Raw genomic sequence first — 12,042 nt, 5'->3', positions numbered from 1 at the left:
CCCACTCAGGCTCCCACACTGTGTGTTGTTCAGCTCTTAAATGGGGATAACCTTAGTCAGCTTTAATGACTTCTCTCATTACACTGTTCCCCCTGACAGTTACTTTCCTTTCCATATTCAGACTTACATACACACAGACATACACAGTATCCTCCTCATGCTTGGGCCCTGATACCCTGTGCTAAACTACCCCAATCCATTTGGATGCCTTCCTTTCCTCACATGGTCTTCAACCCCTTGCTCTGGGCCACAGTGGCATCATCTTCTACTGCCACTGTCAGAGGTGCTAACCTCGGACAACCCGTGTAATGGCTTTAGGACTGATTCACTCATGAAGAGAAAGGAAGGGAAGAGGAAGAAGAAGAAAACATACATTGTTTATGAGTACATGAATGTTTAATTCACATAAATATTCTTGAGCAGTATATTTCTTTCTTAGTTTTTTCTTTACATTTAGCAGTCTGTAGTTAATATTTATCCATGTTGTCAAAGGTACATTTACTTCATTTCTTCTAAGTGCTATAGAATATTTAAAGAGTAGCTTTACTCTATTTGATACATCCATTACTCCAAGGATGGATGCCTAGATTGCCCTCACTTCCTTGTTGCCAAACATTCTAGGTTCAAATTTCCTCTTGCTATTTTTTATTTCTTTAACAACATTAACTTATGACCTTCTTGTATTATGTTGTTTTTGACATGCTTGGTACCAATCTGATTCTTGTTTTTTCTGTAAGCGGTCTACTTTTTGACTTGGGGAACTTTTAGTAATTTTTTCTTTGTCTTTCATGCCTTTAAATTTTGTGCTAAAGTATGTAGATGCTTCTCCTCTTCTCTGGAAAGATAATAATAAAAATAAATATTTTCTTGAACTATTTTCTCTCCTCCATTTGTTTTTCCTCCTTCTGGTGTTCTTTCTAGAACTCCCATTTCTATTCATTGTATCTTTTACTTGTATGTTTATATTTTATGTTTTCATTCCTTTCTGTGGTTTCTTGGAAAAAATTCTGAATCTGATCTTCTATATCTTGAATTTATTTTTCATTTATATCTATCTATTCCTTACCATCTCTCTCTACTCTCCCTACCTATTGGTATATTTCTTTCAATTATTCTATTTTTCATACCTCTTATTTCCTCTTTTTAAAAAAATGTTTTCAGGCTGTTTCTTATTACTAATGCAGTCCCTTTTCTTTTAGCGAGTTTAGTTATAATGCGTATTTTTAAATTAATGTATTGTGTGTTTTAATACGTTTACTTTGAGTATTATATGTGTTCATTGTGTTAACTTTCGTTTATGAGAGTGTGGATCTCAGATATCTAGATACTTTAGCTTGGGAGTTCATGTTGCCCTGGAGGAATTAGCCATCTTCTTGTGACTTATAGGAGGGCAGAGCTGAAGTCAGGCCCCAGTTTATATCTTCATGGGTTTGTATAATGAGAGAGAGTCATTGTGTTCCAGTTACAATGAAACTATTCTAAACCACCATCATTTTCTTCTGGTTCACCAGGAAGCCCCAGTTTTCAGAGATTTGATGTTATAAGGAGAAGACAATCCCCTTAAGGTTTTAATTTCACCATCCCTGGGATTTGGAAAAGAGAAATAAATGCCCAGAGTTCAGGTTTGCTTAAGCGTCTTTATGACCAGTGTTTCACCCCAACTGACACAGGCAGGACTTCCTAACCCAACTTATTTATTTTATTTATTTTTTAACTTTAATAACATATTTTATTTAATTCAGTGTATCCAAAATATTATCAATATATTGTCATCAATATGCAAACATAATAATGAAATAGTTTACATTCTTTTTTCATTCTAAGTCTTCAAAATCCAGTGTGTATTTTACATTTATAGTACATCTCAATTAAAACTACACACATTAAAAAAAATTTTTTTTTGCAGGTTTTGTGCTTTTAATAGATTGTACTTTATAGACAGAGGTCTTTCAGAACTAAGCCACTGTTCATTAGGTCAAACAATTTTAGCTTTTAAACCTTTTCATTTAAATGTGACTTATAGGGACTTCCTTGGTGGTGCAATGGTTAGGAGTCCACCTGCCAGTGCAGGGGACACAGGTTCGATCCCTGGTCCTGGAAGATCCCACATGCCGCAGAGCAGCTAAGCCCATGCGCCACAACTACTGACCCTGCACTCTAGAGCCTGTGTGCCTAGAGCCTGCCACCACAATGAGAAACCTGCACACCACAATGAAGAGTAGCCCCCACTCACTGCAATTAGAGAAAGACTGTGCGCAGCAACAAAGACCCAATGGAGCCAAAAAGTCGTTTTAAATAAATAAATTTATTAAATGTGACTTATATTCAGAAAACAACACAAATCATAATTGTAGAGCCCACTTACTTTTCACAGTTGAGCACACTTATGTAACCAGCACCCAGATCAAGAAACAACACAACAAGCACACCTAGGAGTTCCCCACCAGTTACACCCCCAGGTAACAAGTATAGTTATTTTAAAGTCCTTGTCTGCTAATTCCAATATCTCAGTCACCTATGGATCTACTTTCATCATCTATGTTTTCTTTGCTTATCAGTTATATGATCTTGCCTTTTCCACATATCCTAATTTTCTTTTCATGGAAAGGCATTTTATTTTAAATATAGCGGTGTTGTAAATGTCAATCCCAAACTCTCAATCTATCCCTCCCCCTCTCCAACCCTTCCACTCTTGTAACCATAAGTTCATTCTCTAAGTCTGTGAGTCTGTTTCTGTTTTGTAAATAAGTTCATTTGTATCATATTTTTTTAGATTCCACATATAAGTGTTATCATACATTTGTCTTTCTCTGTCTGACATACTTCACTTAGTATGATAATCTCCAGGTCCATCCATGTCACTGCAAATGGCATTATTTCATTCTTTTTAATGGCTGAATAATATTCCATTGTATATATGTACCACGTCTTCTTTATCCATTCATCTGTTGATGCACATTTAAGTTGCTTCCATGTCTTCGCTATTGTAAACAGTGCTGCAATGAACATTGGGGTACATGTATCCTTTTGAACTGTGTTTTTCTCCTGACATATGCCCAAGAGTGGGATTGCTGGGACATATGGCAACTCTAGTTTTAGTTTTTTAAGGAACATCCATACTGTTCTCCATAGTGGCTGTGCCAATTTCCATTTCCACCCACAGTATAGGAGGGTTCCCTTTTCTCCACACCCTCTCTGACATTTTTTGTTTGCAGATTTTTTGATGATGGCCATTCTGACTGGTGTGAGGTGATATCTTATTGTAGTTTTGATTTGAATTTCTCTAATAATTAGCGATGTTGAACATCTTTTCACGTGCCTTTTGGCTATCTGTATATTTCCTTTGGAGAAATGTCTTTACCTAACCCAATTTATGTTTAAGTTATTAATCTCTCTTTTTAAATATGTTACCATAAATATACATTTTACCTAAGTTCAATCATTATATATATCTGTATATTTGTATTTGTATTCTGTTCTTTTCACTTCTAGTGTACCCATGTTTCTACATATTAATTTATATTTTAACAGCCACACATTTTATTGCAATTTTCTAAGTAATTTTCCTGTTTGGGAAATCTATGTTGTTTTCTGTAATTGCTACTATAATTGTACTGCAAAGAGTACAATTATTCTTGTAGAATAAATTCCAAAGTGCAAGATTGCTAATATTATTGCTATGAAGAAGAATATTACTTTACCTATGGGTTGTTTAAATTAGCAATGCCAACAGCAATATGAATGTAAAAGTTTATCCAAGATTTTACTGATATTTATTATTAAAATAGAAAGTGTGATCATAGTGCTGCTTTTAGTGACGGAAAACAGGCTCTATGTGCATTTGTTTTCAGACATGGGTATGGAATACTATGAAACAACATATATTAGGATCAACATCATGTGTGGGGATGTAAATAAATAGATTAAAGGCTGCTTTTTGCTATGTTGCATGCCATTATTTGGACCTGGTCTTGGCCCTGTGACACATAAGGAAGTCCTTCTGTCAGTTGAAAAGAACCTTCTGTCAGTTGAAAAGAACCTTGCAAAAAAGGTTGTGTTCAACTTTCTCAGACCTCTGTGTTTCTTTTAAATAAAACTCTTAGACTTAAGGCTGTAGAAGAGGGCAGGTAAAATAATTTGAAATCTGTTCATGCAAATGTCTAGGAACTCTGTATGAGCCATAAGAAAAAAATGTCTTTAAAGGCATCTGTCAAAAAAGAAAGTAAAATGTCCAGAAGGAAACATGAAGACAATGAAAAATCAGAGAAATAAGCAGAAGAGTTGACCCTCTGGTCACCTAGTTTTGGGAGGTCATGGATCCCAGTGAATTAGGTAAATTAGAGTGGGAATATAGAACTCACAGGGGGACAAAAGACATGGTTATGAGCCTATAGGGAGAAAGGAGTTGTAACTAACATCTATATAAACCAGGATCATGGAGTTGAAGTAGAAAAACTAGAAAGAAATCCACCCACTGATGGAGAAAAGCTTTCTTCTGCCTGAGCTCTGGATAAAAAATTTAAAAAAAATCTTTTTTAATGTCTCTAGAAATAAAAAAATCCTGGCTCAGAATTTTCATTAACATTGTAGTATAGAAACATCAAGCCAAAAAATTAGCATAAAAATTGTGCCCAAGCCAGAAATGCCCCTGGGATGCCTGAGAAAAGCAAATGCAATGCTGGGAAAATAAGTATTGGAGAAATACTAAGCAAAAGAAAGATAGGATAATTATATTAATGGGGGGGGGAGACTTTAGGGAGAAAAATTGGGATAGAAACAATATAAAGAATAATTGTTCTATATAATCTATATAGAAACCAGGAAGTTGTAGCAATTCCAAACTTGCATACATGTAACTAAGTAGTCTAAAAATATAGAAGGAAAAATATTATACTATTGCCAAGATAAATTGATAAATTAGCATCAAATGGGAAACTTTAACATGTCTCAATAATTAACAGAGAGAATATGTAGAACAGTTAATAAAGTTATAGCCACACAGTTTTCAAGCTTGATTTACTGGACCTATATATGAAATGCTACATCCCTGTAATAGGAAATACACATTCTTTATATGGAACATACACAAAAATGTTTATTCTCTATTTATCAGATTTAATAGGCTACAGGGTCACAAAACTCACCTAAAATCAAAGTATCAGTAGTATATAGACCTTGCTCTCAGTTCATAATTAAATTAAGCTAGGTATCAATATTAAAACAGTAACTCACACCTTATATTTGAATATTTTAAGAATTCTTTGAACTAATACATTTATTATAGAAATAATTATCATAGAAATTTAAAATGCTAGAATTTTAAATTTATATATATATATCAAATATATATCAAATCAATTTTTATATATATATATACATATATCAAAATTAGTGTGCTTCACCACAATAGAAAATCTGTAGCCTTAAAGACATGTATAAAGATTAAAAAGTAATGAGCTAAGCGTTTTAACTTAAAAATTTAGGTTAAAAAACGCCAGAGAATATATTCAGGCAAAATTTAACAAAGATACTAATAAGCGTAGAATATAATATTGGAGCAAAAAATAAAGAAAAAAATATTGAGGATCCACAAATCCTAAAACTGGTTTTCTGAAAATTCTAAAAACTTAGCTAAACTCTGGTAAAACTGATGAAGGGAAACAAAAAAGACAGAAGTAGATTGATCTTAGAAATAGGAAAGGAAACAAAATTATAGTTAAACGACAGTATTTTTTCTGAAGCATTAGAATAAAGCAAACAGCTAAATGCATTTAGAAGAAATAAACATGTAAAAATCTGAATTTACTTATATTCGTTAATAATTTGAAAATATTAAGTGAAATAAAATGAAAATATACATTGAGTGAAAAAGTACTCCTCCCTGCAACACACACGAAAAATACCAGGATGAAATAGTTTTATATACGAACACTAACTCTCCTTTGTAAAATGGATAATGTCTGTGCTACATAAACTCTTACAGAATCAATGAAAAGAAACAAAGATCACTAAACATTTGTGAGGTTATATAATCCACATATCAAAATCAGACAAGAAAAAATTGAGAAGTATAATTATCAATAAGCCACTTATAAATATATATGCATATGTCCTGAAAATATTAGTAACCAAAGACAGAAAATATATCATGAACAAGAAGGGCTTATTCCAGGAATACATGCATTTTTTAACATTGTAAAGTGAAAAGCCTTGCAGTTATCTCAAAAGTTGATTCAACATCTGTTTATGCTAAAATCTATTAGCAAAGGAAGAGCAAAAGTGATCTTCCTTATAAAAGGAATTTCCCAGACACCTATAGCAAACTACGTAAAAAAAAACACAGTTGTAGAAACATTTTGTAGAAGTGAAGAACACAAGGAAAGGACGAAGGAATGCTGCTTTTACTGCCTCCATTCCACAGTGCACTGGCAGTCCTATACAAAATGATGAGAGCAGTAGATAAAAGCTTTACAGTTTTAAAAGGAATAAGCAAAACTATTTTTTGGTATATATCTACAGTGAAATTAACAAAAATAAAAACCCTATAGATTAACCATTAAAACCTATAGGAGATTAACAAGAAGGTTTGTTATAAGACTAATATATGAAATTAAATAGCATGCTTATACACAGTAAAATAATTATAAATGCTATATTTTGTTAACATAGCAGGAAAACCTTAAAAATAAATTTAATAATAGTTGTGCAAACCTTTTATAAAGAAAAATATAAAACTTCATAAAAGACATAAAATCAACTGAAATAAATTGAGAGGCATACCATATTCATAGATAAAATGCATGATTTTCTCAAATGGTTCCATTAATTTAATACAATCCTAATGAAATCCTGAAATGTCTTTCCATGGCACATGACGAACTAATATAAAAGTTTATATGAAAGTAGTGGTCCATAAATCCCCCCACATTGAATAATAATTAAAAGAGACGATGACAGTGATGGTGGTGGTGGTGGTGGTAGGGGACCCATTACTTCAGTCATGATAAAGTTATGTTAATTAAAACAGTATGACACTGCTTAAAATGAAATGCAGTAACAAGGATAACAGCTTCATTAATGCTTCACAGAGAAAAAGAGATCCAATGAGAATTAGTACATGTGTGTGCAAATGGAAATATAAATTGTAAGGCACTATATTAATATAAGGTAATATTTCAAGGAGTTTGCCTTACATTTGTACATATTACAAGGTTTTCTCATTGCTGAATTTGAAAAAAAATTAATATTGAATCTTAGATACAGCTGAAGAATCTTCTCTGGTTTTCTAACTCAAAAATAAGATGAAAATATTAAAAACAACAACTATAAGTTCATGACTGCCTCATCTAAAGTTCATTTATCTGGACAATTTGGAACAAACTTAGAACAGGGAATTAATGACTAAAAACAAACATATGATTTCAAGTGTATCACATTCTGGAAAAGGCAAAACTGTAGAGACATTTAAAAGATCAGTGGTTGCCAGGGGCTCAAGAGGAAGGGAGAGAGGAAAGTATAAGCAGGTATAGCACAGGAAATTTTTAGGGCAATGAAACTATTCTATATGATACTATAATTGTGGATACATGCCATTATGCTTAGGTCAAAACCCATAGAGTGTATAATACAAAGAGTGACCCTTAATATAAATTATGGACTTAATGTATTAATATTGTCTCATTAATGGTAACAGATATTGATCATGCTAATGTAAGATATTAATAATAGGAGCAGGGGAGAGAGGGTATTTGGGAACTCTGTGTTTTCTGCTCAGTTTTTCTGTATTTTGAAACTGCTCTAAAAAACCTCACAAAGTATAATACTTAAAAAATATTGAACAGAAATGCATAGCACGTAAATTAGAACTGCAATACTCAGATTACAATATTCACAATACACAATAAGCAGATTTCCTTTTCTCCTATATGAGGCACTCAGGTGTTCTCTTGAGGTCTCTTTATTCTTGTTTAGTTATAATTTTTTCAGTGTACTGATTTTCTATTTAAATTGTTAGTAGGGCACATTCAAAGAAAGAAGCAACTTATTTATCATAACAGTTTTCATATAGCAGTAAGAAGTGACATTTGAAGGCCCATCAGTATAGCATGTCTACTTTGCATTGCTTGCTATCTAATTGCCACCCTCTCCCCAACAGTACCACTTGGCTGCCCTTGGACCTCTCCTAGAGAAACCACCTTCCCACCCCCACCCCCAGCCCCCAGACTTCCCAAGATCCATCAAATACAGGATTAACACATGTCATCACCAAAGACCTTCAAAGACCACTTCAGGGCTGTGACTGAAGTCCTTTCTGATTGGTGTCTTTGCCTTATTTGTTGTCAAAATTTTTGAATATCAAGCATTAATAGAAGAACTCAAAGAGGCAGGGCAGGTGGCAGAGATTTAGTAGAGAGGTGAGAAACCTACAAACACAGGTAGAAATGAAAACTCCAAGATTTGAAAATAAGTGTAGCTTTAAGAATCTGTATTCTTTTAATTTGTGTAATGCTTTATAGTTTTCAGTGTGATAATGTAATAATGAATCATACAAAAAAAGTTAAATCATCTTCACATGCTATTTTTCTGAAGCTAGACAAGTACTTAAAATTCTTTGAAAATATTTTTATCTGATTTTTTTCATTTTTAAAAATATGAGTTGTCCACATCTCCTTGAGGTCTTGTTCTGTGTGCTTTCCTGTTGAACCCCACTGCAGTTTTTAATGTGAAATTTAGAATTGCCTATTTATGGTTCTGAAGTTCTATGAGGCTAGCAATTGTATCTTAGTCATCATTATATAACAAGCACCTAAAATGTCTACACAAAGTTTCAAATACATATTTGCCGAAAAATGTAACGTTGGTTATCTAGAAAAATTCAGTTGTTTGGAATTATTTGTCTGATCATATTGGATAAATAAATTTGAATGCTTTAAGAAAAAAAAAAACAGCAAAATATAGAGAAACAAGTATCTTTTAATTTTCTTTCCCCCCCCAGAGGAAAGAATTGTCAGCATGCAAATTCAGACAGTCACAAAATTTGAAACAGTTACTAATGTTGTTGGATATTTAAAGGGCTCGACATCTCCAGGTAAGTAGACCCAAATATTTATAATCTACACTTTATATGAAATATCACAAGAAAATGCTCTGTAACAATTTAATAGCATAGTTAAATGTCCTACTTTAGATGTAATTACAAGTTCATACCGTTCTAAAGGGTGGTATATAAAACCAAGAAGCAAGTCTTTATTCTTTCTTACCACATCCCTTCAAAGATAAATCATAGTAGAGAATGTAAGAGGGAAACAAAACAAAACAGAGAAAACAGAGTTTAGATTTGTTAAATTGGCATGTACCTGTGAGTAAAAGCTATAGAAACCAATGTTTTCTTTTTCTTTATTCACTGTAACACCATTGAAGATTTTATTTATATCAAGAAAAGACTTTTTTAAAAAGGAAATATTTTAGTTTTAATTATGTGTTTTTTAAAAAAATAAAAATTTTGGTTTTCAAATCTTTCATTGTTAGTCTGTGTCCCATCTCTGACCCTTGGTCCACTGACAATTCTGCCTAATGTTTGCATGGCTTAGGTTTTGAAGGTGCTTATGAAAAGGATCACCTGGTTACATTTTAAATAGTTTTATACCTTGTTATGGGATGCTTATGGAATCTTCAGATGATACTATATAGGCTAAAAAAGTGAAAATAACTGACAAATATATTAACAAATTAACAACACTTCTGAACATATTGTGAGGTTGAATGACATATTACTGTCTGCGGTGCTTGTTTTACATGGTAGAATGCAGTAGTCTTTTAGTACATTTGTGTCATTGCTATTGATTTGGTTGGGATATTTACTGAAGTCATCCTTGGAGCATAATTCTTCTCCATGATCTTAGTCAAACTGACTCCATAATTGCTAACCCAGGAAATTCTGAGATCAAGTTTTACATTCCCATCAAGTTTCCTGCCTGCCAACTCTTTAAAAATTCACGGACATCTTCTCTCTGGTTTCCTTACAGTAGCAACCTCTGATGAACAACCTCTGATCATAATATCTTTAAATACAAGATATAAATGAATTTGGAAATTGTTACTATTGCATTTCAACCATTTCAACAAATTTATATCATAAGGATCTCTAATTGAAGCATTAGAAATATTTATCATCATTGCTACATTCGCTAGTTATTTTTGGAAAACCAAACTGTACAAAATTATACTCACTATAGGATAAAAAAAAAAAATTATTGAATTCAATGTAGAAAAAAACCCCCAAATTTAAAAAATCAATTTACTAGTAGTATTCCTAGGTGTATAATATGTAAAGCTTCTCAATTTTATTTATTTGAATTCTACACAAAAATATTGGCTGTTCATTCACATACTTTTCTTATTTAATGACTCTGAAAATTAGAAATAACCATCAGTTAGTATTAAGGTTTTTATATATGGTTTATCCAGAATACAGACAATTCCAACAGAATTTTTATACATATCTGGGAGATGAGTGAATCAATTCAACATTGCAGGCACACTGTGTATACCATTAATTAAGTTTTGATAAATTGTTGACAGATCAAATTCATTGTTGGTTCCAATATCAGTGTGGAAAACTAAAATAGTTTCACACAGTTATGTTTCCAGTAAAGTAGTGTTTTGATGCCATGAAGTCAAGGTGTGATTCATTCATTCCATACATGTGTAGTACTTATTATATGCCAGATGTTATTCAAAGTGCCTTACAAATAGTAACTAACTTAAAACTCAAAAAAACTGAATGATGTATGTACTATTTTTATTCCCATTTTATGGTTGAAGAATTTAAGGCATGAGAGCCTAAATAAGCTTTCTAAGGTCATACAACTAGTAAGATGAATGGCCTGGATTCAAACCCAAGCAGAAAGGCTTTAAACTCTGTACACTTAACCATCAAGTTATGGGACATCTCCTAAGGAAATGACACTTAATGAAGAAAAATATTTTTACACAGATTGTAGGGCTACTTGATAAAGTAAATTTAGCTGTGTACCAACATTCACTGGCAAAATCAGAGGAAACTCTGGAGATACATTTTTAGTCTACCTTATTACTAACAATTGTCAGCAATATACGTTATTCAGAAGCCATCAATGTGTCATGGAGATCTTTCTGGTAGTGTATCTAATGGATTTTGTATGATTATGTGAAATAAAATATGCAAAAAAGAAAAAGTATTTGGATGACTTTTGATGATGATTTATTTTTTCCATCAGAAAAAGGAGAGGGTCTAAAACTCTAAGTTGGAAGTGAAAACTGATTCCCTAAATACTTCATTTATTGCAAAGTCCATACATGACTACCACATTTTTAATACTTACAGCTACTGAATAACTGTTCCCTCAAATGTATGAATAGTTCATTAATACTTACTGAGCATATACACATTGTTTATAGGGCACTTCCCACTATGATTCTGGCAAAATGTTAGATAAGGGTTTCATTGTGGCATATTTGTATACTTCATTAATTAATATGCATCTTGAGACGACAGTAATATGGATCTAAGCTTTGGATTCATAATTGAGTTCAGCAGCTGCCTCTGCTTTGATATACACACATGTGTGAGTCAAGACAGTGGGGGAAAAATGTTAGTTTTAATTATCAGAACAATTTTGCATAATTGTTGCTCGGTTGTGCAATAGGATCATGTAAATGTCATTAAATTTATTGTTAAGATGTATATTGTATTATAATGGCTCTTGTTGTCTTCTATTTGCAGACCGTTATATCATAGTTGGCAGCCATCATCATACCGCATACAGTTATAATGGACAAGAATGGGCCAGCAGCACTGCCGTCATCACAGCTTTTATCCAGGCCTTGATGTCAAGAGTCAAGAGAGGGTGGAGACCAGACCGCACTATTGTTTTCTGTTCATGGGGTGGAACAGCTTTTGGAAATATTGGCTCCTATGAATGGGGAGAGGTAAACGTGCATAAATTACTATGCCTTGCTCTCAAAATTGCGCAGTCACTCTCTCGCTCTCACTCTCGCTCT

General features: G+C 32.8%; 1 protein-coding gene across 1 annotated transcript in view; it reads left to right on the top strand.

Annotated features, from left to right (window-relative positions):
- The window catches only part of NAALADL2 (N-acetylated alpha-linked acidic dipeptidase like 2), an 801,118-nt gene that overhangs the window by 396,800 nt on the left and 392,276 nt on the right, over positions 1 to 12,042 (top strand). The window contains 2 exon segments of the mRNA XM_060297515.1: positions 8,996 to 9,088; positions 11,765 to 11,970. Of these exon segments, the coding sequence (XP_060153498.1) occupies positions 8,996 to 9,088; positions 11,765 to 11,970 (299 nt within the window).

Source organism: Globicephala melas, chromosome 4 (assembly GCF_963455315.2).
Source record: "Globicephala melas chromosome 4, mGloMel1.2, whole genome shotgun sequence".
NCBI classification, from domain to species: Eukaryota; Metazoa; Chordata; class Mammalia; order Artiodactyla; family Delphinidae; genus Globicephala; species Globicephala melas.
The sequence above is the reverse complement of the archived record's forward strand: the minus strand, read 5'-3'. Positions and strand labels throughout refer to the sequence as shown.